The sequence below is a fragment of the Heterocephalus glaber genome, unplaced genomic scaffold (genome assembly GCF_053883595.1).
Source record: "Heterocephalus glaber isolate CG9 unplaced genomic scaffold, H.glaber_assembly_v1.0 deba00001504, whole genome shotgun sequence".
Classification (NCBI taxonomy): Eukaryota; Metazoa; Chordata; class Mammalia; order Rodentia; family Bathyergidae; genus Heterocephalus; species Heterocephalus glaber.
Genome location: NW_028258324.1, coordinates 33,500,674 through 33,527,841, shown reverse-complemented (window position 1 = coordinate 33,527,841; position 27,168 = coordinate 33,500,674). Strand labels below are relative to the sequence as shown.

At 38.0% G+C, this 27,168-nt stretch overlaps 2 protein-coding genes across 5 annotated transcripts in view; one reads left to right on the top strand and one right to left on the bottom strand.

Moving 5' to 3' along the window:
* The first annotated feature begins 7,801 nt into the window (after positions 1-7,801).
* Ssr3 (signal sequence receptor subunit 3) lies at positions 7,802-22,991 on the top strand. The gene is made up of 5 exons (XM_004834503.4): positions 7,802-8,012; positions 9,185-9,311; positions 14,525-14,623; positions 19,533-19,664; positions 20,573-22,991. The coding sequence occupies exons 1-5, from the start codon at positions 7,880-7,882 to the stop codon at positions 20,637-20,639; spliced, it is 558 nt and encodes a 185-aa protein (XP_004834560.1). The 5' UTR covers positions 7,802-7,879; the 3' UTR covers positions 20,640-22,991.
* The window catches only part of Kcnab1 (potassium voltage-gated channel subfamily A regulatory beta subunit 1), a 444,167-nt gene continuing 438,093 nt past the window's right edge, over positions 21,095-27,168 (bottom strand). For all 4 annotated transcript variants that reach the window (XM_004834500.4, XM_004834501.4, XM_087186405.1 and 1 more), the window contains exon 14: positions 21,095-26,114. In XM_004834500.4, the coding sequence (XP_004834557.1) occupies positions 26,025-26,114 (90 nt within the window). In that variant the 3' untranslated portion in view covers positions 21,095-26,024. The remainder of the gene's footprint in view (positions 26,115-27,168) is intronic.

The following is a 27,168-nucleotide window of genomic DNA, read 5'->3' as shown; positions in this document are numbered from 1 at the left end:
GGGGGGTACCACTGAGCTAAATCCCAGCCCTGAACAATATATTTTAAATGTAAACCATGTGTCTTGTACTTTGCTAAATAATTTACATAGTTTCTTTTTATCTTTCCAAAATTCCTGTATAAAGGTATCATTATTTCCTCTGATTTGTATAGGTTAGCAAAATAGAGTTTAGATGAAATAACTTCCCCAGTTTCACACAACTGGCAAGTTGTTTAAGTGGAATTGGAATTAAGGCAGTCTCATTCCAGGGCCAATGCTGTTAACTAACATGTATGTAACAAACTCTGATCGTACACTGTGATTTTTATATTAACTACTGTGCTTTCTTAGTCAAGAATTATTGCAGTACTTGCAAAACATGGCTAAGGGAAAAGTTTCAGTTCCTTTTCTTTGTTCATTATCTGATTCTACACTATTTCTTGATATTCATCCATGTAAAGTTCATAACTGATGTACACTAGAATGAAGATTTCTTTGAATCAAGAATTTAAGGCTGGGGATTTAGCTCAGTGGTTCTGCTGCCTGTCTCATAAGCACAAGGTCCTGAGTTCGATCCCCTGTACCAAAAAAAAAAAAAAAAAGGAATTTAAAAACCAATTGTAGAAAAAGCTCAACTTATTTGTAATTGATAGAAGCTTGGATTTTAAAATAGCATTCAGCAACTTTGTGAATAGTTTTAGATATTTCTGCTCCTACCTGCTGCATCACGTATTTATGTAGTAAAAGAAGAAAAGGAAGTAAATTTCCTAACATGCTTGCTGTAAAGCTCTGGGTACATCTTCTTGTCTCCTTCACTTTGTTCTTTGTGACTAGGGTGTTTAAGAATCACCTTAGCTTTTCTTGGTTAGGAGGCAACATTTAGTTTTAATTATCTGAAAAAGTTATTTCCATTTCATAATTATTGCCAGGTGGCACTACTTTCTGAGGCCACTGATAGGAGCCACCATAGCTTTATGACCATTTCATATCTGCCTGAGTGGCAAACTCACCCCAGGAAGCAGAGAGGGGCAGGGGAGTCAGAGTAGGGGCCAGAGTGGGACATGGCAGAGAGGTGGGGTGTGGGGGAGCCAGTGGCTCCTTCACTTGCATTGGAGCCCAGAGAAGAACAACCCAAGGAGGATGAGATGTTCAGTGATGCTAAATGCTGAGGAGAGGTAAAGCAGTTAAAAACTGAGGGAGACAGTCAGATACCAGATATGGCAATTTAGCTGCCCTATATGGTGCAGATTCAGAAAAAAGACAGGTGTGGAATCCAGGTTGCAGCATGACAAGAAATGAGTGGGAAGTGAGTTGGAGTATATTCTTTGTTAATGAAGGGCAGGTAAAGCTTAAGTATGTAATAGGGTTGAGGGAAAGTATATGCATGCACTTGTGTGGTTTTCTTTTCTTTTTTTTCTTTTTTGAGACAGGGTCTCTCTCTGCAGTCCAGGCTGACCTTGAACTTTCGGTGATCCTCCTGTCTTGGTCTTCCAAGTGTTGGGATTATGGGCATCTGCCACAACACCCTGTGCACTTGTATGTTTGAGTATTTGTGTGTGTGTGTGTGTGTGTGCATATGCATGTGCGTGTGTGCATATGCGTATGTGTGTGTGTTTGTGTGTGTGTGTGTATAGGAACTGTGTGCAGGAAATAAGAAAACTGAGTAGGTCTGTAAGTTGAGCAGGAAACAACATTTTAAGAGATGAGAGAGGACAGCTTACTCTGTCCCAAGCACAGCACTGGGGCCTCACATTATTTGTTTCATTTAATACTTACAGCAACCTCACGTATCAGAGAAAGTAAACAATTTTCCCAAGATCACACAGCTATTATTGTGACAGATTAAACAGACAGCTCTTTCTGATTCTAAAAACTTACAAGGTCTATGTATAGGAGAGAGAGAGAAGAAAGGATATTTTGTATGGGAAGGTCCTAGAGGGCTCTTTGAAGATGGAATACAAAATATGAGTTAATAAAAGAGAAGCATATCTTCCCAAGAGACAAAGGAAAGCAGTATCAGAAAATAATGCAAAGGGTATTATAGTTCATTGTCGTTTTATTTCCTGGATACAAATAGCCCAGGCAGCTGGTGTAGGTGTCCATTTAGGTTCCTAGGAGACAGATGATTCCATTGGCCCTACAGTGACAAAAACACCGCCTCTTTTTTAAAAAAAATCTCTTTATTGTGCTTGGTTTTGATCACTCCCTAAATGCTTCCTAAAATGATTTGCAAATAGTACACTGTGCCCTTTCATGACCATGAAGCTGTATACACTCTTCCTTTTACCTGGAATTCCCTTCCTTGTTTTCTGAGTATAGAGATGGATACTACTCATTAAATATTAGTAAACCAAGTGAAGAAATTACGAAGATTGAATAAATCTCACTCAATAATTTGGTCTTATGATTTTTATTCACTAGGTTGTTGTTAGATAACATTGACTAGGGTGAAATAGAAGAATTTCAAAATAAAAAATCCTAAGAGATGAGCAACAAATTATAACTGGCTTTTGTATCATGGAAGCCATTTCAGTTGAAATCCGTGACCTACTTTATCTTATATTCAGTTGCCATAGTGCTTGGGTTAAGTGTGTAACAAAAGAAAATTGATTTCCAGTGTAAATCTTAATTTTTATTGTGCCCTGCAGTGCTGCATGAATGATACATGTGTGATAAGTCTCACATTTAGAAGATTCCAGGGGGAGTTTTCAGACTTAAAGTATTACAGGCTCTATCAGTGGTTATTAAGATAATATATTTTCTGCAGATATGTATCATTTTCTTAAAGAAGTAAATGACTTTATGGATATCATTAAGCACAAAGAAAACAGGCTTTTCTGACTGCTTCAAAAGCAGTTCCCAGTTTACTTGGGTCACATCAATATTTCCTGAAAAGGAAAACAATATTTATCTTGGAAAGTATAAACTTCGAGCTCAAAGACCAATGTTTATCCCTCTAAATGTTTTAATGCCTCATTTCATTTTAAATTCAATTCCACAGTGAAGTGTGCATTTAGAATTATCAAGACCTTATCCTTATAAAAAATAACTTGTGGAGTAGTGGTTAAGTGGGTGGAGGAGGATATCTGACTAACACTTAGGGCCTACGGGGATTTAGCTCAGTGGTTTTTGCCCCTGCTGTGCAAGCCCAAGGACCCGAGTTAGATCCCTGGTACCAAATACAATAAAATAAAATAAAAATAAAGACTTAGGGCCTAATGTTCCCCAGCATTTTGGGCAAAAGTGCACATTTCTTTCTGAAGTGTGAAGGATTTTTTCCCTTGAAGATAAGGCTTTTATCATTATACATTTGGCTTTGCTTGTTTGTTTGTTTTGGGGGACAAGGTCTCACAATGTAGTCCAGGCTGGACTTGAACTCACTATGTAGCCTAGGCTGACCTCAAACTTTTGGTGATCCTCTCTCCTTAGCCTTCTGAGTGCTGGGATTGTAAGTCTGCACCACCATGTCCAGCTATACATTACTTTTTTTTTTTTTTTTTTTTTTTTACCACGTGTATTTAAATATCCTTACACTGGAGAGTTTATGAGACAGAGTAAATCCAAACTCATTGTGTTTAGCCTACACAATATTTGCTGTTGATTCTGTCTGTCTAATCTGTCTCAATTTCAGTGCATTTTGGAAAATTGAGCTTTTTTAGTTATACTGACTCTCTCTCTCTCTCTCTCTTTGAGACAAGGTCTCGCTCTGTAGTTCAGGGTGGCCTTGAACTCCCTATGTAAATCAGGCTGGCCTCGAACTGGGACCAATTCTCCTATCTCAGCCTCCCAAGTGCCCAGTGATGCCACAATTTCCTCACTAAAATTAGTTATCTGATCTTTAGGTTTTTTTTTTTTTTTTTCTTCTTTGCCTTCAATGCTTTGGGAGAGGAGGAATATATAAAATGATAAATTATGTCAAACATAGTTATTTATACACATTTATTTCTATGTAGAACCTGATTATATTATGTATTTTAATGTATTTCAAGTATGTCTTGTTTTCAGTTTTGATGTGTTTGGGTTTACTGCAGAAAATGGGGATCATCTTTAGGCCTACACAGAGAGAAATGAGGAAGCCCTGAGGTTTTTGGAGAATCTCTCTAATTTCTCCCATTTTAATTTATGGCTGCTAGGGAGTTGTGGCTTTTGCTTTGCACCTCTTCTCAGTTTGCCTTCCTGTTGTGTACACTGTATTAACTATTTCTTTCTGGGTTTTATAGTCAAACTCCTGGAGACAGAGAATCCACTAAGGAAAGAGCAGCCGTGCTGACTACAGTTGGTCTATTGGTTGGGCACAGGATCCTACCTGTCCAAGGATGCATTGGCCAGAGCTGCAGTGTGCATGGCAACTGGTACACAAGAAAGTGCCCTGGCTAGGCATGGTGGTTTATGACTGTCATCCCAGGGGAGGCAGGGGGTTGTGAGCTAAGACTGGGCTACAGAGTAAAACCTTGTCTCAAAATATGACAGAAAAAAAAAAGAGAAAGAAAGAAAGAGAGAAAGGAAGGAAGAAAGGAAGAAAGGAAGGAAGGAAGGAAAGGAAGAAGGAAGGAAGGGAAGAAGGAAGGAAGGAAAGAAGGAAAGAAGGAAAGAAGGAAGGAAGGAAGGAAGAGCTGTTGGTGGCTCAAAATTGGGTTTTTGGGGGCAGATCCTTGGAATCAGAGATCCCACCAGCATAGAAAAGACTGGAATTCACTTGTAACTAACATCATATATCCTGGAATCATATTGCCTGGGTTTGTAAAGTGACTCCACCACTTACCTACTAGCCTTGGAATCTTAAGTGAGTTACTCTACTCATCTGTCTCAGTTTCTTCATCTGATAAATAGGAATAATAATAATAATAACAACACATTTCATAGGGTTGTTGTAAGGATTAAATCAGGCCATACATGTGAAGGACCAAGCCCAGAGCTTGACTCAGTAAACACTGGTTATTGCAATCATAATAATGATTGTTATTTGGTTACTTACAAGGTCTAGCATAGTATCTTTCACGTAGTACCTTCTCAATCATTATTTGTTGAATCATTATGTGCCTGAAAAATGTAGTTTGACTGAGTCAGTCATCTTGCAGGTGAGAATTGAAATGTTAAACCTAGAGACTTATGTAAGTCTTCTATGTCTTCTTTCAAAATTATTTCCATAATGAGATTTACATTTTCAAATGGGCTTTAAAAGAGGGGAACCTTTTTTTTCTCTTTTTTTTCAACTCCTTTAGATGATCCATTTGTTATTCTTTTTAAAGGCCCAGTGAAAAGCTAGCAGTGGCTTTCTTTATTGGTTGGGCAATTTACAGTGTCTGCTGCAGAAAAGGATATAGATTGCTAACTTGCCGGACTTTCTTCCACAAAGCCATCAGGAATGGATGAGAGAAAATTCCTGTCTATATACCCCTGACAGCAATTAATATGATTGCTTAAAAATTTTACCCAATCTGGTAAGTGTAAAGTGATAAAGCAGAAATGATAAATCTGAAATCTACAGATTAAATTGGGCTGGTATAGAATCAAATCCACCTGATTCCTTCATATAGTTGAGTTATATTGAAATGAGAACAGTTTATCGTAAATCTTTATTTGAATTGAATTTATTGGCTGCCTCTTCGCCTGTTCTTCAGCACAATGTATACCCTGTTTGTCTAGTGCCCCATGCCTATGAAAACCAGGTTCATAGATGTTGCTGGTCTTCAGAAACAATTAGGTAATTTTGGGGCCAGAAAACATTGCTTCAGTATCTGAAGTGTGCTAACCTTTTTTTTTTTTTTGGTACTGGTGATCAAACTCTGGACCTTGTGCTTGTGAGGCAGGCACCGCAACCACTGAGCTAAATGCCCGGCCCTCCAAAACCTTCTTTGTCATAAGCGCCATTGATTAACATAGTTTATTTTACTTCTGTGAAAATTTCTACTATTTTATATTATCATCTATTTATAGTTAGTCTCTTTAGTTTCACAGTTTTTTTTCAGCTAATTTTTTTTGATCACTTAAATTTTAACATTTTATTTAATTACCACTTCAAACTTTATCTTTCCTATTTTAATTGTTAAAATATTTCTCAGGCATAATTCTTCTTAACCTTATTATTATTGTTTCCAATTTTCTTCTTCTTTTTAAGAAATATACTGATGATTTTGTCCTTTTTGATCTTACAGTTTTCCAATTTTTATCTTAGGCCATCTTTTTTTTTTGTTTTAATTTGGTACCGGGGATCGAACTCAGGACCTTGTGCTTTTGAGGCAGGTGCTGGAACCACTGAGCTAAATCCCCAGCCCTTAGGCCATCTTTTTACATCTTTGATTTATAAATAGCCAGAAGGAAATCTTGTTATGGAGGCAGATCCAAAAGTTTCTGTTTATAAATTGGTTATAGATGGAGAAGGGGAAAAAAATTGTATTGAAACCTAGGATTTTAAACAGAGAAAGTGAGTAAAAAAAGGATGTGATTTACTAAGTAGGAAAAACTGAGAGAGGAGAATGTATAAAGAGAAAAACGTTTCTTTTTCAATTACCACCACGTATTAAAGAAAGAGCATTTTAACATCCAAAAAGGACATAAAACCCAGATATTCTCAAATCAATGCATTTAGTTTTACGAAAAATATACCAGACGGTCTTTTCCTTTCTAATTTTGTGGTGAATTGGTGAAAACTTCTGGCATTTGGGAGTATTTGTTGTAGGTAATGGATTTGTATTTCAGAAAACTCATTCTGGTACTTGTGTAGAGAATAGATTGACAAATTGAAGACAGCCCAATTAGGATAGAGCCTATGCAGGTCAGTTGCAATTTGGATAAGCAGAGAGGAAAAGATATCTACAAAGCTGGAAGAAAAAATATCTACAAAGCTGGAGATTGAGGAAATTTTGCCTGATACGCTGGGGTGTCCTCAGTAATATAAAGAAAAGCATTTGCTGAGAGTGATGTTGAATATCCTTTTTTGAAGAAAAAGCGATAATTTTGATGTTAAGAATGGCATCTAGTTGTGCTAGGTAAATTCAATCATTCTGGCTTCAGAGAAAGAGTCCTGCCTCGCCAATGTATTCTTTCCTCAGAGTGCACGTTTTGGAAGACATCCTAATCTAAAGATTTAGTTGAAAGCAACACAATAGTAGTAATCTGTGAATGTATTAGGTACAGTTAAATATCATCTTCATTTTGAGATCATTTCTTCCTCATGAGGAACTCATGACCTTGTTGAGGTCTTTACAAGCAATGACGACATATTCTTCTTTTTTTTGTACAAGGGTAGCCGGTTGTTTCCATGAAGAGTCTACATCCTAAAGAGTAGTACCTCCAATCTCCCACCCTCAACTTCTTCATCTGTTGTGGGGGTAATGATGTGCATGTCCTAGTATTCTTGAAGGTATGTAATAAAATACTGCATGTGGTAAAGGACGACAGATTTTACACGTGTTAGCTATAGGATTCTCTATGTCCTCCGCTATTGCCCCCAGTGCTGAGAACTCACAGAAGATACTAGCCACATACTGTACTGTACTTGCTAAATTAATGAATATATGACAAGGGGGGTTCAAAAAGATTTTTATTTTTGAATTCTAAAGACTGGGAACCCAGGAGTCTGTCAAGAGGTTTGAAGTGGAACGACAATAAAGTTTTGTTAATTAAAAATAAAAGTACCCACTAAAACTACAACTCCGAGTCACGTGAAAGGCCAGGAATCCGGAAGTCTTGCCCCCTCGCCCAATCACACGGGGAAGCCTGGGGAGCCGCAGCAGACTGGCCAATCCTGGGAAACCCTGCTCTGTGCAGCGCCAAGTCCCACCTCTACACGCAGCGCTGACGGGTGGTGAACGGATACGGCGGCCGCGGGGGCGGGGCCAGGGGCCTCCGGCGACTCTGAGTCCGGCTGCTCTTCCCGGCCTTCGGCTCCTGCTCCGCCATGGCTCCCAAAGGCGGCTCCAAGCAGCAGTCGGAGGAGGACCTGCTCCTGCAGGATTTTAGCCGCAATCTGTCGGCCAAGTCCTCCGCGCTTTTCTTCGGGAACGCATTTATCGTGTCTGCCATCCCCATCTGTGAGTGCGGGGAACGAGGCGGGCCCGGGAGGCTGCGGGCGGGCGAGGACGTGGCAGGTTGCGCAGACTGAGGCCCGCGCACTCCCCGACTCGCGGCGATCTGGGGGGAAGCATGCGGCCTCTGTGTGCCTCGGACTTCCTGGCTGAGGCTGGCTGGGCGGCGTCGCCGGCGAGGCTCTTGTGGCGCTTTTTAAAAGTACTTGTGTTCCCGGGCCCCAGGTGGGGATTGCTTCCCTCGTTCTGCGATGGCGGCCCGGAATCTGTATTAAACCGACAACCGGGCTGAGAACGTGCGTAGCCGGTACTCAAGCTTATTGCCTGCTGACCTTTCCACACAGCTGTCAATTTGACATTAGGAGTTCTTACACCTACAGCGTTGTTTATTTTGGAAAAGCTAATGGATTAAGTGAGAAACCTACCAGATCATCCTCATACTGAATTAGGAGTGTATCCGTAGGTGAACCACTTCCCACTGCTTAGCATCATTTTCCTAATTTGCCAAATGAAAATGCCAGGGGTCAGGGATCTACCTTGTTTAGACATAAATAATCCTACTGAGAGCAGTTCTAATTCTCACTTGGATGAGACACTGGAAACTAGGCCAAGATCAGTTTCAGTGCTCAGGGTTCCTGAATTTGAATTTTCTGGCTCTTGCACTTCGTTTCACTGTTGTTTGTAATCAAATCCAAATGTATTTTCTTTTTAGGCCTTATAAAACCCAGCGTGCAGTTATGTGGTGTGGGCCCCCATGGTTCACTGGCCTGGCAAAGCACTGCTTTGATTTCAGATAACAGCCACGTCAGCAAGCAAACTGATGGTTTGGGACTACACGTGGCATTTTAGAATAGCCTGGATCTAGCATACTAGTACCCCGATGAATGAAATTCGAAGTCTTGTGATTATGTCGAGGCAGAGTTTGTTCTTACTTTAGAAGTAGAAATCTCATCTGTACTAAGGCTAGGAAGGCAATGTTTTAAAAATTGTTCTGAACTAGGAAAGTTCTAAACTGTGACTGTCACTGTTATTACTGGATGTCTCACTTCTGAAGAGATTCAGATACTGTACTGGATTCCCTAACCCTAACTGTGTTTTACCACCAAGCTTAACTATAATTGATTCAGCAGGCCTTTGGAATGAAGTAGTAATGTTTTGTTCCTTTTATCTTAATTCAGGGTTATATTGGAGAATATGGCACATGGATCTTATTCAGTCTGCTGTTCTGTATAGTGTGATGACCCTAGTAAGCACTTACTTGGTAGCCTTTGCATACAAGAATGTAAAATTTGTTCTCAAGCACAAGTAAGTATATTTTTCAAGTGAAAGTATGTACAACATATTGCATTTTTTTAAATAGGATGTCTTAAAGGTCATTTTGTAGGTGTGTTAATTTCAGTAAGCATGAATATGAAATACATATGCATATATATTTTTGGGGAAGGCACATTCGTGCTAAGAACTGTTAACTAATTGAAGGAAAAACAGTGATCCATCTGACACAGTAAAAATGAATGATATGATAAAAATGGGAAATAGATTTTGAGAGTGAAAGGAGAACATTAAGAGTCTAGATTGAGGAAAGATGAGAATTTAATATATCTGAGTGCTATGGTCCTCATGGGAAGCAGGTGTGAATTAATGTTTAATTTGAAAAGGTGCCCTCTGAAGTTATTTTTGTGCATACTTTTGGGACAGCAGGACTTTTCTGTCTCTGGGGCTTTTTAGGTTTTGTATTTCTTTGGAAGTAATTTGTAAAGGCAATTGGAATTTTGCTGAGATTTTAAGTATTGGAATGCTTTATGTATAAATTATATTTTCATTTCCATAGTATTCTCTGTAGTTAGAACATTTTTTTGCTTGGATTGCTGTAGCAGTCTCCCTCCAACTGATCTCAAAAAAGTTGAGGACCCACCCTGCTGTGTACTATATAAATGTTATTCTGCAATTTTTCTATCATCCAGGCATTATCCTTGTTTTATCGCATTTGGAGTATATATTCCTTAAGTTTTTAAATTTTAATTTTTTTTATATTCCTTCTAATTTGATATCATTTTTTTATACTGTCACTGTCTTAACTCATCACAGCCTTCCTTTTCTAATGTATTCAGGCCAGATTATTCCAGACTCCTGTAATGTGGGGCATCTGCCTCCTTCCTATGAATTTAGCCTCATCTTTCAGAATTGGAACTTAGTTTTTTTTTGGTATCGGGAATTGAACTCAGGACCTTGCGCTTGCCAGCCAGGCACGGCGCCATTGAGCTAAATCCCAGGCGGGGGACTTAGTTCTTTTGACTCAGCCTTTGTGTCACCCTTTGAATGTGTCTTGTGCCATTTAGGATTATCTCTTCATTTCTATTCTTGTATGTCTGTTATTTTGAGACCTAGGAAACTTCCAGAGAAATGTTTCCTGACTTTTATCATTTCTTTGCTTTGTTATGTCTGGCATTAGTCTCTTTGGGTGAAGAGGAATAGTACTTTGTTGGAATGATGTCAGTTAACAGAGATTTTTTTGTAGAAATGACCATAAATGGCCTTAGCAGTTGAAAGTGGCCTCAGCAGCTTCCTTGCCGTCATTCTGGAGACATAGGAGCTCCAGTTTCATGGCTACAGTTCTGATAGACCAGCAGAGTAATCAGGTCATCTTTGTCATCTTTGTACTTGGCAGCCCTTTTGACAGCTGCCATTCCTGGATTCAACCTGTCTCAGCCTCTGCTGATCTGGACAGTATTCCTGTGAGGCATGGCCATCTGCGGATAGGGAAACCCTCAGAAGTGGGCTCTTGCCTGACCTATCCTTTATAATCCTCTTGGAACTCGGACCATTTGGTGCTTAACATTTTAACTTCTTCTGCATGCCATTTTTAATTCACCTCTTTGAAATCGAAGCTGTTTTCTTTTTACCTTCTCATTTCTACCTTATATTTCTTGAGGGCAACTGCTGTGTCTTTTGCTTTATGTCTTTTTGTTGCTGCTGTTCTTGTGTTTGTTTTTTTTTTTGGCAGGGCCTCACTATGTAGCCCAGGGTGGCCTCGAACTCTCAGCAGTCCTCCTGCCTCAGCCTCCTGAGTGCTGTACGCCACCATACCCGTATGTCTTGTGTAACAGATAATGGTACATTTAGTTCAGTAAAATTTCAGTGACTCTCTGATAATGGAATCTTAGAGTGAATTTTAAGTCATAGTTCTAATTTAAAGTCTTAATTCTGACATCAAAACTCCTACAGTTTCTTCCTATTTCATATTATCTTTTATACATTTTTGTTCTTATTTACCCTTTCAGTTTCTCATACCAGAGAGACAATGTGATATTTAAACATATGTGTCCAATTTATTTCACTTAAAAAAAAAAAGGAAAGGGAAAGGAGGGGATGAAAACAGAGCTTTTGTAAATAAGTGGGGAGAAGGGTTTGAAGGTAGGGGATGGGATTAGGAGAAAGAGGAGTCAAGATATATTATGTACAGGTACAAACCTCCTTTGATGTATATGATTGTTATGTATATTTAAATTGTACCAATAAAATTAATTTTTAAAAAGTGATTAAAAATACAGATTGGGCCCGGAATTTGGCTCAGTGGTTCCGGCGCCTGCCTTGCAAGCACAAGGTCCTGAGTTCAATCCCCTATACCAAAAAACCCCCCAACAAACTACAGATTTATAAAATGGTTATGATCCAAAGACCCAGCGAGAGCTGGGAGTGGTGGTACATGCCTGTAATCCCAGCCCTCTGGGAGGCTGAGGCAGGAGGATCACTGAGTTTGAGGCCAGCCTGGGAAAAGACCCAGTGAGCTGCTGAGTCCTAGTAGCTAATGGTAGTAGAGGGAAATGGCTTCAGAGTCAGCCGGCAGTCCAGTGCCACCTCTGCTACTTTGAAGTGTGTGGTATTGGGCATATATCTTGCCTATGTAAAAAGTTAAATATTATTATTATATTATTACTATCAATTCTTGAAAATTTCTGACATACCAATGTAAAAAAAAAATACAAAAACAGTTGGATTATAAATTGATTATCTCATTTGGCTGAATGCTAGGCCAGTGGAGTGACCTCCATCTTGTTATAAAGCATTAAGCACTAAGTGAGGTTTATTTTCTCACATCCCTAAAGGATAGGACCATTTTTAGTTGTGGTAAACCTAGTGTGGTTGTCCTGCATCTGGTATGTGAATATAGAATTGTAGACCTAGAAGAGAAATTACTTAGTTATCTGGTTAATCTTTTAGGAAGATTTATCGCATGAACAGTTGATCATTTGTTTTAAAGATGCATAATGATAGCTAACTCTTGAAGATAGTTTGTGTCCTAGCACCCTGACAGTTGTTTTTTTTTTTTTTTTTTTTTGGTACCAGGGATCGAACTCAGGCTCTTGCGCTTGCAAGGCAGGCGGTGCAACCACTGATGTAAATCCCTGGCTCTGACAGTTGTATTTTTGGTGTTCAGCTAAGAGAATTTTGCCGTAAAACCATGCCTGTCTCTTCAGTAGGTCTTTTAGAGGAAAAAACAAAGCAGTCTGATGTTATCGTCAAGAAACATTCAGTGCCTGGTCTGCTGAAGAGGAATCTCTGCCGTCAGAGCCTGGCTTTTTAGGAATGAAAGAAGTGTCTGAAAATTTAGTTTTGTTTTTTTTTTGGTACCGGGGATCAAACTCGGGTCCTTGCGCTTGCGAGGCAGGTGGTGGAACCACTGAGCTAAATCCCAGGCCCAAGACAGTTTTTACATAATAAAATTATTCAAGTGAAAAAATTAGTCAAGTGAAGTTGGATCTTCGGAGTAAAAGTGCCTTGTTAGGCCCTAAAGTATCTCTTTAAATGATAGCTGTCTGTCCCCTTCGCTGCATTTTCCTTTAGATTTTTTATTTTTATTTTTTAGGAGTCGAACTCGGGACCTTATGCTTGCAAGGCAGGCAGAAGAACCACTGAGCTAAATCCCTGGCCCTTCCTTTAGGTTTTTAGAGCTTACTTCCTTTTGCCTATTTTTCTTGGGCAGTTTTTTCTAAGTAACTTTGAATCTTTTTAGAGAAAGCGTTCATTGGAGCTGACAGCTTTCTTTAGAAAAGTATCAGCTCTAACTCAGTTCTTGAGTGAGAGAGCTAGAGATGCGGTTATAGGTAAATCAGTCACAATTTATGCTTAAATTGTAACCCAGAAGTGCTTGTGTTTGAATCAGGGTTGAAATTTACTCTCTTGAATGATCTTCAGTTTTCTTTCATGGAACTCACTCTGATTTCTCCAGTTTTCCTCAGTATCGTGACCAAAACCATATGCAGTATAGTAATGAGAGATTAATTGCAAAGTGCACAAGTTTCTACATCCATCTCCCATATCTTACTGGGATAATATCTTGATTGTTTTGGGTTTTCTTTTTTTTTCCTTCTGAGATGGGCTCTTGCTGTGCAGTTCAGGCTGCCCTTAAACTCACTACACAACCCAGTCTGGCCTTGAACTCACAGCAGTCCTGCCTCAGCCTCCTGAGTGTTGAGATTGCAGGTGTGCTGATTGTTTTTGTAGTGGGACTGGTAGGTAATTTGTTAAATTTTGCTTATGGTCAGTTACTCCTTTTTCTATATTTATGGCTAACTAGTTATTAGGTTATGAAAAATATACTATGTTGAATTTAGATGCTGTGATGATGAGTGGCTTTTTGTATTTCATCGTAATTTAAATTTTATTCTTTCACTAAGAGCCCCATCTGATAAAATTCATCTATTGTTTTTTGATGAATATACATTCAGTTTTTTCTACATATAACTTGGCACTGAAGATTCTGATGTGAGTTTGTTTTTTTTTTTGCCACTGGGGATCGAACTCAGGACCTTACGCTTGTGAGGCAGGTGGCAGCACCACCAAGCTAAATCCCTGGTCCCTGATCTGAGTTCTTGATTAACATTTCCAGTCTTTTCTGGCTGACTCCTAATTAACTTTTGGTGGAACCCTCAAACCAGGGGTTAATTTAACTAGAAGTGGTATGGTCCGTTTCTGACCATGTGGTATTGTTTCTTAACATGAAATTATCCTTTGGAGTGGGGTTAAAAGCATAACTTTAAGATATTCCAGCTGTTATTTCTAATTGTTTATTAAGTCAAGTTTTCTCTCCTGTAATTTACTTGGAATTGAAATCAGTTATCATTTACTGATGCCTTAGCAACTGTTGAATAAATTATAGGTTAAAATGAAATACAGTTATAATGATTCATAATTGTGGTGATAACATTTGACTTTTATATCCATATTAAATACCCAAACTTTGGAAAAATGTCTCTTTTAAACAGAAATCAAAGCACAACTAATAAACCACATCTTGAGAGTTTAATAACTAATGAACCACATCTTAGAAGTTTCTTGAACTCCTCTTTTGGCTAGTACAGTGTAATAAACTTAGAACTTTCTGTGCAGCTTATTTTCTTGAAATGTAAAGTATCATTTAGTTGCCAATACAGAATATGAGTACAGAGTGTTCTTTGAGTGTGCTCTTCACCCCTGGAACATGTGGAAACTTTTCTCTTTTTGTCTTTTCCTTCCAGGGTTGCACAGAAGAGGGAGGATGCTGTTTCCAAAGAAGTGACTCGAAAACTTTCTGAAGCTGATAATAGAAAGATGTCTCGGAAGGAGAAAGATGAAAGGTTTGACTTCTTATTTAAAGTGTCAGTGGTAATCGAAAAAGGGGGTACATTGGAAAAAAATAAGCTTTTGATTTTTGCTTAGAGTATGGCTATTGGAATTGAAGGTAAATTTTGGAATTGTGGCAGTAGCAATGAGAATAGTAATAGCTGACTTTCTGAGGTTTTATTAGCACCAGATACTTTTCTTTGAGCTACATATCAGTTAGTTTGTTCTACAGAATGAGGTAGATACTACTGTTAGCTCCATTTTGCACCTAGAGAAACCAAGGCACAGAAAACTGGTAAGTTGCCCAGGGCTGTAGATTAGTACATAGTGGATGTATGATAGTATAGGAAATCTGACTTGAGTGCTTTACTTATAACTGCTCTGCTGGAATTTAGGAGAAGACAGAGCTTTGTTGTATGTAGTCTTTGTTGTTGATATTTATGTGACCTTGAACATGTCACCTAATCCCTCAGAGTCTGAAGGGTTTACATTATGTTACATGTGAGCAATTCTAGGTGGTGGTATTTCTGGTCCAGAGCTTCCCAAGGGACATCCAGTTCTTGCATGGAAACTGGAAGCATTGGTTAGGGAAAAGAAAGAACTGGGTCGTCTTCTGTTGCCTGGTTCTGTGTCATGTTAGTTAGCCTCCCTCTCAATATTTTCTGCCAGTTGCTCGTTGAAGGTTTATTAAACAATCTAACATTTGAGTAGCCTACATCCCTGAATGACTGAGAAAATTTATGCTTAAGAGTTGCCAGATGGTTTAGTAGTCATGAGTTTGCTTATTTTTTATGTATCTTAAGTTTCACTATCAGCAGGGTGCTTTGTGGGACAGAATTTTTACCACACTTTGCTCCTATGGGAACTTGAAATATTAAAGTCATAACTTATAAAGATCAGAAACAATTTGAAAAAAGAAAAGGTATTTGAGCAAGGACCCTGGAGTGAGTTAGTGTTTGAGCACTAAATGTAGCTCCAAGCTCTCAGGTGCCCAGGAAAGCATCTGCAGTTATAACAGGTTTCATTGTCTGAAGACAAACAGCATGCACGTCCTTCTGAAAAGAAACTTTCCTGGCACTGAGACTTGGGAGGATGTTATCAACTGGATCCTTATGTAGGAACACTGAGTAACTTAATGAACAATGCCTTCTACATTGTTGAATGACACCAAAACATTAATGAAGTGATTATCTCCTTTAGATCCTTTATACAACTGAAGGCACAATATTAAAGTCATGACAATGAGGGCCTTTTTTTGCAGGAAACAGCTGTAATGAGGTCTGTCTGCAGAGCTTTCTGATTGCGTATTTTCGTGTAGGAATAGAGGTAGGAGAATCTAGAACACTTTAAAGTTTTGTTATTGTTGAATTGTATTGGTTAGAACAGTTTTGCTTGAACTGGGGTGCATATCATAGCCACTCAACTTTAAAAATGCTTGTTACAGTTGTTAAGGGTTTTGGGTGATGATTCTATCTGGGATGGCACTTGCCCACCACAGACTTGCCTGATTTGATTTGGCACTTGTTCTTAATCCTGGGACGTGTCTTAGAATCTGTCTAGTGTTTATATAGTCATTTCTGATAGGTCAGAATTGGATTTGGTAATAAAACCTCTTTGCCATATGATAGATTAGGTATTTCAAAGTAGGGTAAGGTGAGTATTTCATGTATGTATAAAATGCAGGCTGAGAATATTATAAAATTTCTGTCCTTGTTATCAGTAGAAATTTGTACTGTTAGTAATTCTCTCACAAAATCCACAGTGGATAGTTTTAACCAGGCCTGTACTGATGATTGTAATAAAATTGAGAGCTGAGGCTCTCATTAAGATTTGCTAAGTTTAATAAACATATGAAAAAATGTTCAACATCACTGGTCATTTGAGAGATGCAGATGAAAACAACGCTGAGATTCCACCTCACCCCAGAAAGAATGGCTGCTATCATGAAATCAACCAATAACAAATGCTGGCAGGGCTGTGGGGAGAGAGGAACCCTGCTCCACTGCTGGTAGAAGTGTAGACTGGTGCAACCACTGTGGAAATCAGTATGGAGATACCTCAAAGAACTAAGACTGGAAGTCTCATTTGACCCAGCTATTCCCCTGCTGGGTATCTTCCCCAAAGAATTAAAAGAGTCATATCACAGTGATATATGTGCACCCATGTTCATAGCAGCACAGTTTGTAATAGCTAAAACTTGGAAACAGCCCAACTGCGCATCAGCTGGAGACTGGATAAAGAAAAGGTATGTTTTTTATAAAATGGAGTACTACTCAGCCATAAAAAATAAAAAATTAGAGACATAGCTAAATGGATGCACATTGAGGCAGTACTCCTAAGTGAAATAAATAGGACACACGTGTAAATACCGAATAGTTTCTCTAATGTGAGAAACTGAAAATGCAAATAAGTACTAAAAGGTATAATAGATAATGTGAAATATGAAGAAAAGTGGTGAAGGGGAAGTGGGAGGGGTAGGGGAAAGGAAAGAAGGGAATGGAATTAAGGTGAGAAAATGAAAAAATGGAAACAGTCTTTGTAAATAGGGAGGGATGGAGGGGTTGAAGGGACGGTAGGGGAATGGGGAAAAAATAAGAACGAAGAGTGATTATGTAGAGGTACAAATTTTCAATGATAAATGTCATTTTATTGTATACCTAAAATGTACCAATAAAATTATTAAAAAAACCAAGATTTGCTAAGTTTCTCAGAAGAAACATTACTTCTAAGAGATTTGATCTAAGGGAAGCCTCATCAGCTCTTTCCTAGATCTGTGTATCCCAAAGCTCCATCTACAATCATTTGAAGTATATACTCCATGCCACTTTGAAAGTACTTTAAAATATCCATTCATCTAAGGATAGAAATAAGCAGAAGGCAGTTGAAGATCCATAAATGTTTGCTCCAGGGGTGAGTGTTATTTATTTTTGACTTATTGATGACCAGTTACTTAACCTTTTCTGGTCATAACAGTTGCTGTTGGGTCTCAGCTTTTCTCTTGTTGCAGGAAGCATTTCCTGGAAGAGTGACTCCTTGGGAGGTATTCTCCCAGGTATTCTCCCAAGTTAGATTTTTCTGTCAGTGAAGCTTCGAAAAGAGGACATTTAGGGGTTTAATTTTTATCAAAGTAACGAGTATATGGGTAGGCCAGAAAAGTTCCAAAGGCTGTCAGACAGGTCCTGACTTGTATACACTGAAGGACACGTGGTAATAATTGGGAGCTAAGGTAACCTAATGGATTGGACCTTCTTTCATCAAAACTATTTTGACGATGATTCTGATTCAGAACATGACAGAAAGGGAGCTAGCTAGGGAGAAATCCGTTGGAGATTTGGTAATTTAATCAGAGTAAAGGCATGGTAGTAGATTACTTAAGGACCCTGTCTTCATTGGGTTTTGTGTTAAAAATAAATGCATTGCTTTCTTTGATCAGTCTAAAGATGGTGAAATGTATTTTCTGTGTGTGTGTGTGTGTGTGTGTGTGTGTGTGTGTGTGTGTGTGTGTGTTGAGGCAGAGTCTTACTATGTTTTCCAGGCTGGTCTTGTGCTGGTCTTGAACTTGTATCAGTTTTCCTGCCTCATCCTCCCAAGTACTGGGATTATGTGTGCCACCATGCCTGGCCAATTTTAAGTTTTATATATATATATATATATATATATATATATATTTTTTTTTTAAGTTTACATTTAAACTTCTTTGAAATCAGAATGGGTTTCATATTTGATAGCTTTACTTAATGTAGCATCTTTCTTTTCTCCCAAACTTAAGAGTACATTGAAAATTTTTTAGGTTCATAGTATCTATTGAACCAAGGAAACAGGGCGTATGTGTTACAGATTGTACATTTCTGATGATGAAGATAAGGCCCGTTAGCTCTTTCACCTTTTATAACCAAGCTTGTTGGCCTTGGATTAGGACACTTAATGAGTGAAACACTTCTGCCATGTGCATTGCCATTAGGGTGTGTGAGGGTGTAAGAGGATGGGTCATCTGGCACCACAGAATGGTATCTTTTTCTCAGCCAAAGCATCTGCAAGCTGTGCCTTACAGTCTTTTTGATAAGGACCCACAGTGAAACAATGTATTTTACCTGTTGACAAAATAACACTCATTTATGTACATGAAAATGTTTCACTTAATAATAATTACCCTACCGTGTATGGTACAGTCTTTAATATTTTTGTATTCTTTCCTATTTCATATTTTTAATGGTCCACTCGGGTCATTTCATATCCCACTAATGGTTCACAACCTACCCTTTTAAAAACTGCTTTACAGAGTTAATTAACCAAGAGTAACACAGTGAGCCATTCCGAGGCACCCTGGAACTTCTTGGTTATGTGGAGGGCTAAAACAAAAGATTGATGAAGTACTAGCAAAATATAAGATGAAATATCAGAACAAGTAAAGCAAAATAAAAAGTAAAAAGGGTTTTACAAACTTGAAAGTCCTCTTATGATAAAGCTGAATCTTTGAATTAAGGAAAGATGCCTAATAGTGTACTTCTTTGAGGCCACAAACAGTTTTAGTCCTGAGGATTGTCTTCTCAGGTTGAAATTGAATGCGGAACTCCATAGGATATACTAGAGCCTCAAGCCAGGGTATGGCTACTGAAGCCTGTTTCCATTGGTCCAGTGCTATCAAGAGCATATTTTAGGTGCGGGAAAAAGATGGCTGTTTCAGCTGCAGTCTCTTTCTCCATAGCCCTGGCTGACAAAATTGTGACATACCCACCAACATCAGAAAAGAGAGCAAAATAGCCATTTCAGTGGAAGAAAGGGGATAATTCTGACTAAATTTATTGAAAATGGATTCTCACCCTTGAACGCTTAAGGAAAAACTTAAAAATGAATGAGAGCCATGTGGTGTTTAAAGTTTTTAGTCATATTTATAACTTGTTTGACTTGTTTCTGTGTCTCTAGAATCTTGTGGAAGAAGAATGAAGTTGCTGATTATGAAGCTACAACATTTTCCATCTTTTATAACAACACTTTGTTCCTGGTCTTGGTCATTGTTGCTTCCTTCTTTATACTGAAGAACTTCAATCCCACAGTGTATCCTTTAGAAGGCTGATTAACTATTTCACTTGCCTAGAAACAGTAGTATTAGTTATGACTTACTGGGTGTCGTAAAGGAAAGAAAAACTGCTCTGGGAATCAGTCCATTAAGTAGCACTGACTTCAGGCAAGTTTCTGGACCTTTAAAAGAATAGTTTGGGGTTTGAGTTAACATTTTTTTTAAGTTTGTAAATTGTGACTTTATGATAAATCACAAGTATTATGAAGCAGTCTAGTACTGTGTATTTGATTATGTGACTTAAAAGTGCCAAGGAGTCAAAGCAAACTTCCCTTCTTTGATCACTCCTGGCATAAGCATATTTTATCTGCTGTTATTTTGGGACTTTGAGGTTGGGTGGATGGCCTGTGTAGTTAAGTAAGCACAATTTGTAATTTCTTAAAGGTGTTATCCAGGAATGTGCAGCCAGACTTAGCAATTGGAGATTGTGATGTATATAATATCAGACACCCCTTCTGGGAAAACTACAATGGTTTGTCAAAAAATGGCCTAGTTCTGAGTCTGAGAATAGCTATGAACTTTTTCATAAGCCAGTTGTGGCAAGGCACTGATTGACAGGAGGCTTATTTTCCTTTGCTACTGGGGAAGGCAGGCAGAAGTGTCTCTTCCTTAGGTGTTCCTTGATCAGCTCTTCTGAAGGTTAAATGGGATTTGGTTGTATTCTTAGTGATCATCTGTTTAGGTTTAGCTTTGTTTTAAAGTGTTTTATTTTAAAAATCGGAACACATTCCTGTGGAATATTTTTAATTCTTGTAAACCATGTTTACAGACAGCTACACATCATTTTGATTATACTGAGTGTTGCGGGGGAAACAGTACATTCCAAAGAGATGGACTCTTTTATTTGGTTGAAAAACTAATATTCCTTAACCTTAAATTCTTATAGGAACTACATTTTATCCATAAGTGCTTCATCAGGACTCATCGCCCTCCTGTCAACTGGCTCCAAGTAGACATGTCGGCTTAGCACCCTGCTGTGTATTATGGGTGGTCAGGGTGAGAGACACACAAGATGTTTTTATGTCTGGAGTTTGAAGGTTTAAAAAAATGTAACAGAATGTAATTCATTATTTGTTTATTGGCTCTTTTTGACAGATTGGTGAAATTAAATGAATTGAAAGGGAAATTCATAGAGTACCAGAACATTTATTAAAAGGCAAGAAGACTTGTTTGTAATGTGCTGAAATAACAAGTGGAGAAAATAACTTATTTCCTTGATCTGTCAGAGGTCACAGTAACCTGTGGGCTGAGCTGTTATTATTTATAATAGTAGCAAGAAGTTAATAACTGGTTCTCTATGTTCCAAGCACAATATTACAACTTTTTTTGAACTGTAAATATCAGAATGAATCCTCTTCCCAGGGGATTGAACAGAAGCCTCATGTTTACAAGGCTCTGAATTTGTTAGTTAAGACCCCCCCCCCCCCACTTTGTTTTTTTAAAGAAGAAAGGCCACCAAGGTAGTAAGTAACCTAAAAATAGTGCACAGGGCTATGAGAGTTGGCCTGCAGGGTTAAAGCACACACTCTTCAGCTGTATGACTGGCCCTGGGTGGCCACAGAGGTCAGCTTGACCCTGCCATGTTGGTTTTATACGTTGTCATTGGAATCATTGTTTTCCATGAGCATGGTTTCACACCACTGGAAGAATGTTATGAGAGAAAACCTCTTTCCTGAATATTGACATGTAAAAGACCAAAGTAATTTTTGTGAACTTAATTCTGGAATTCTAAGAATTCATCAAGGAATTTGCAGTGGTGTGTTTGTCACCATTTTTCCACTAGGACTTAAGTTTGACTCTTTAGTCCACAAGTTAGACAAAATATTGATCTCTTCAGCCCTAGAGAGTCCAGCTGAGAGCAGTCTTGCATTTTTAACTAGTGTGTGTACAGATACTATCATTTATTGCCTGTACCATGAATTGAAATTTCCTACAAGTTGTACCTCAAAAGGAAATGTATTGCTGATCTTTAGTTTTTCACTTGTAAATTTAAGGTGAACTTTATAAATGATATTTATTTATAACTTTTTAAACAGGTATTCATTCAGCATTTACTTATGTGCTACCGGATGTGTTGGTGGGCTGCCTCCAAGAGCTTTTTAAGAAAAGCCGGGGCTGGAATGCATTTGCATTGTGACCCAGATTGTCATTGTCTACAGTTGTGGTTTACTTTTCATCAGTTCTTCTAGAAGTTGGCAATTCTTTACTTTTCTTTGCTGCATTATTACCTGAGTGCTATCGTTAGCTAATGTGGACTGAATAGGAGGTAAGAGATTGACTGCAAAGTACAGTTGGGTAACACATAAGAGGTTCATTTTTGTTATATCTTTAGTTTGGCTGGTGGCATGGAATTTGTGTACCAGTACATTTGTTTACCTGATGAAATGATTCTTTGACAAATCTTCAAGTGTAACCCATGCTGGACCAAATATATTTTAAATAGCTGATCAAAATTTTCCACTAGGGCCGGGGATTTAGCTCAGTGGTTTTGCCACCTGCAACGGAAGCACAAGGACCTGAGTTCGATCCCCAGTACCAAAAAAAAAAAAATTGCCACTAGAGGGCAATGCTTGTGTAGGTGGGAAAAAAATCACCACCAGTCTTAGTATAAAACTGTGGGTGAGGTGGGATGGTGAAATAGCCCAATATTCTCTGTAGAATTTCTCTTGAATTAATAAACCAAACGTTTGTGGAAAAGTGAGTAAGCAAAATTTGTTTTCTGTCCTGAATATTTTGTATGGCACTTTAAAAAAAATCCTAATAATATTCTCTTTCTATACTGCTAGATACATTTCTGTGCATATGAGTGTATATTCAAAGTTGAACAGTTTATATTAAGAATTATTGTGCTAGTACTTTGCTCTTGGAAATGCAGAAACTTTTCCTCAGTATTCTCTATCATAAAGAGCCATTTGGTATGAAGAGATATGATGTGCTGAATTGGACTTTGATAGTGAAAGCCTCCAGCAGAATTTCCATCTTAAAAAGACCCCATACCCAACACCAGTAGAATGAAAGGTATTCTGCTGTAATTGGGATTCAAAGGGATTGCATTCCTATTTTCTCAGTCATGATGCACAGAAATTTAGTGTTAAAACATTCATTTGCGTATTTTCATTTTCTGATTTACAATTTAATAAAAATCTTGGATTGAAATGTACAGGTTGTCCTATTTGGTACATTATTGTGATTTGGAAAGGATAATTTGAAACAAGATTTGAAGTTAACTGAAATAGGGAGGTTGAATGCATACACAAAATTTTTAAGAAAAGTCCTAAAATGTGATTAAACTTTGCTTTTTAAAATTTGTGTTTTCCCTAGTCTTCTTTATGAGAGCCAAGTAAATAATTACATATTTTTATTACATTATTTCACATTAAATGTTTTAATGTTTCACACATGCATACTGCATTTTTTAAGTCACTGATCAAATATCTGTGAGGTGCTGTTAGGCATAGTGCAGTTATAGTAAAGAGCAGATGCCAGGCCACTGCCAGTGTGCACCTGCTGAGACTTACTGCCTACCCCGTTTCTTTCCAATGTGCTTGCCAGTCACTGCTGTTTCTGGGGACACTAAAGGACATGATACACCCATGTACATGTATGGAGAACACCAGTCTACAGATACATCTGTTTGGACAGTGAGCAGTCGTGTCCTGCCTCTTTAGACTCCAAACAGGATAATTAAAGGAAGTTTGGGAGGGTCTTTTGACTAGCAGGATTAGATGTTCAGGGAGATGGGTAATTCCTGTTTGCCTTCTTGAGTTTTCACTTCATCTTTTTTTCTGATTCCTGAATTTGGATTCATACTCCAGCTTTTTAAACTTAGTAATTCTTACATATATAAAGAAATGCATAAAACTTTAAAACCTAAGAAGAAAAAAATTCTTAACAGAAGCACTGGTCTGTGACACAAAGTATGTGAGTTCTAAGCCTGGTTCTGCCATCAGCAAGCAGTGTGATTTTAGGCATGTTCTTTCACCTGTCCTGGTCTGTTTTTCTTACTGATCAAAGGAAGTAGGTGGCTTTGCAGGTGGCTAAGGTTCCTTGAAACTTTGCCATTTGCCTCATGACTTTTGGAACTTATTTATGAAAATGAAGTGTCAGTTCTTAAAGTCGGAAGCCAGGCACAAGATTACTGGTTTGAATTTCTCCTGCCTAAGATATCAGTATAGGGATGGCCACCACCCAGGTGACCCTTTTGAATATGTTTTCTGCCAAGAAATTCTTAAGAGGAAAAGACAATGAGAGTGGATATAATTTTTTTCTTAAGGACATGATTGTGAAATATTTTATCTGCTATATTTACTGTAGCAGATAATTTGTATTTTAAAAATTTGGCTCTTCCCAAAACTAAGTAGTTTTGTATTTGGCCTTGATTTGCAGTTTTGTTTTGTTTTTTTAAAAGCAGGGTTGAGAAGCCTTAACCTAAAGGCAAAATGTTCTAAAATACAGAGAAAAAGTAGGTAATCATATTTTCCATTAGTAAGAGAGAAATGTTTGGATTATAGTTTTATTCTCCGCCTTGATCACTGACTTTTGTTGAGTATTCAGTGCAGTTTAGTTGTCAACATATAACATATTTAGGTGATTGTTGCCCATTTTATGGTAACATATGTAAGTATATATGTAGCTTATGCCTCATAATGAAAGAGCAAATAAATTGTGAGATTGCACAAAATGCTTTTATTACTCTAAGCAAGTAAGTTAAAATTGCATTTCCCATTAAGATAGCGCCTCAGCTCATTTATACATACAGTAGTTCACTGGATTGAATACACAATGAACAGCTGAAAAAATCCATTCCCATCCTTAATCTGATAGTCACAGGCAAAAAATCCAAAATCTCTATCAGACTACAAAAAGTAGTGATCAAACAGAAATATTTGTTGGTATCTTAACATTTTAAGATTTAGAACTTAACCATGAAATAGTTATCTGGAAGTAATGACAAAATAGCATTTTAAGATGATATATTTCTTAATGTAAATTTCAAAGTGATTTCTCTATGGGGAACTTGCTGACCAGATAATTAAATTAGAATCTTGCACATCCTCAGATGTCCAAATAGAATTAAAGAACCACTCTTAACCCTGAAAAAAGTAAGACATGTTCTCTTCCTTTTAACAGATATCCACAAAGTATATTCTCATAGTTTTTCTCAAGTGGGATGTTAATGAAGGAAAAGCTAGCCAATAGGGGAAGGGCTAGATATACCTCAGATTCTGAGTGCAACAAAGCTAAGCCCCTTTAATACATGCAAAGAGCTTTCATGCATATATTGTGGTGCATGTAATATAGAGTCAGGAGCTTCTTGGACATTTTGCTTTTCACTGGGAAAATTTAGATGGCATATTCTGAGTAGTGACATGTTTTTCACAAAGCCTACGATTTTTAGGTTAATAACTCCTCAGATATACCAAGCATTATATTGAAAAGTCCCAGTGGTAGTTAAATAGTGAACATTTGCCTTTCTGGGTATTTTACAGGTTTACTTACAAAACTGAGCATTTGTGTGTTTTTAAAGCTCAAATATTTAAGCTTGCAGAAGTTCTATTTACACGCAATTGAAAGTACAAAGCAAGTTTTAATGTAAAAAATGAACTCAATTGCACATTTTATTCAAAGCTTAAGCTTCCATGTCATTGTAACCCTCCCCATCATAAATTATCCACAATATCTCGAGTTGAAGAGTGGAGTACTCATTTCTCATCTCTACATGTAAATGGACGAAAGATTTTTAGAATCCTAAAAGATACTCCAAATAAATTGTATAGGACCAAGCATCAGTAAATACTTAAAAAGGTAATGAAAGGATTTTCTTAGAAATTTTTGTTGAATGACAATGAAATAAAACTTGCTAATATGAATATGAAATAAGAGAATGTAAAAGTGTTTCTGCTTATTCTCCCAAACAAGACTTCTGAATGACAGTATTCTACTCTGCCTCTTACGCAATTTATATTGCATCTGTGGATTTTGTTCTTTTGAAAAAATATATCTGTACAGCCTTCTTTAAGGTAACAAATACCTGAAAGTAATGTCTTTTCCCCCATATTCTTTCCCATTGCATAAGCATGAGGTCTACAGAGCAATGCAAGGATAGGGGACTCCAGTCTAAGATAAGAAAATAGAATGGATTTCTTGGTTATGAGTGTTCAGATGTGCTTAGAACTCAGGTGCACAGTGGTAGCAACAGCAGACACCAGAGAATCCAGGGACACTAGAGGTTTAGCAGCAGGCTGCTAAGTGATTGAAAAGGGTGGCTAGTAACACCAGTCTGTGCTGGGTACAGACTGCCATTTTACCCATGCAGCTTCTGTGGCTCATGCATTGCCTTATGATCTATAGTCCTTTTTGCTGTAGGGCTTGTTTCTCAATATGTTATCAATCTCATTTACCACATGTGATGTCATCTTTGGGAGAACCTGAGAACAGGAAGAGAAGAATGTGGTTAGCATTTGTTTTCATGTGCTCAATATTGAGCAAAGTCATCTATTCATAAACCAGAGCTGGAATATAAGCTCTCCACTAGACTAAGGTTCTTGAGGTCACAGATCTTATTCATTGACTGAATAAGTAAAAGCATGAGAGGTTTGTAGAAATACAGAACAGTTGTATCCAGTAGAAATAAAATAGAAGCTACAGGTAATTTCTTAAAAAGCAAAAAGTAAAATTAATGCATTTATTCCATTATATCAAAAGTATTTCAAATATGAAATCAATATGGAAAATTAAAATATTGTTTTTTTAATTAACCCCTACGAATTTCTGTGAACATTGTACACTCACAGTGTATTTACATTTGGACTAGCCACCTTTCATGACCTCAATGGCCACGTGCCTAGAAGTTGCTTTCATAGACAGCACTGGTATAGAGATAGAGGAAAGACTCCCTCTAACTGGTGTTTGGAAGCCCAGTAGAGGATGACCAGGGTTAACAGGCATCACAGGTAAGTGTGCTAACAAGGAGTGGTGCAGGGTGGATATAGTAGGAGTGGAGGAAAGAGAAGTTGAGGTAGAGTGTGGCAAACCTTGAATGCCATTTTACGGAGTTGGATCTTTACTCTGCAGGCAGTGGGGAACCTCTCAGGACTTTGAATCAGAAGTGAGTCCTTCAGACACCTGGAGGTAGTTTGAAGGATGCGTTGGAGGAGGCCAAGAGGGGATGAGTTAGAAGCATTGCAATACAAGCTGGAGACGGCCTTGGGAAGCAGAGTGAAGTGGGAGAGAAGAAGGCCTAGAGACATGGAGAATGGTGTGGTTTTGAGACTGACTAGGATATTGGTATAGTTTGTTGAGATTGGAAACCAAAGGAGCAGTCATTTGGGGATAAGAAGTTTGTAGTGGTATATGTTGATCCAGGTAGAAATAATTTTAAGCAGCTCGAAGTGCAGCTTTAGGAGCTTAGTAGTTGCAGGAGGACTGGAGTTGAGGCCTTGTGAGCCACTTGCAAGATATGCTCACCGGAACCCTGGGAAA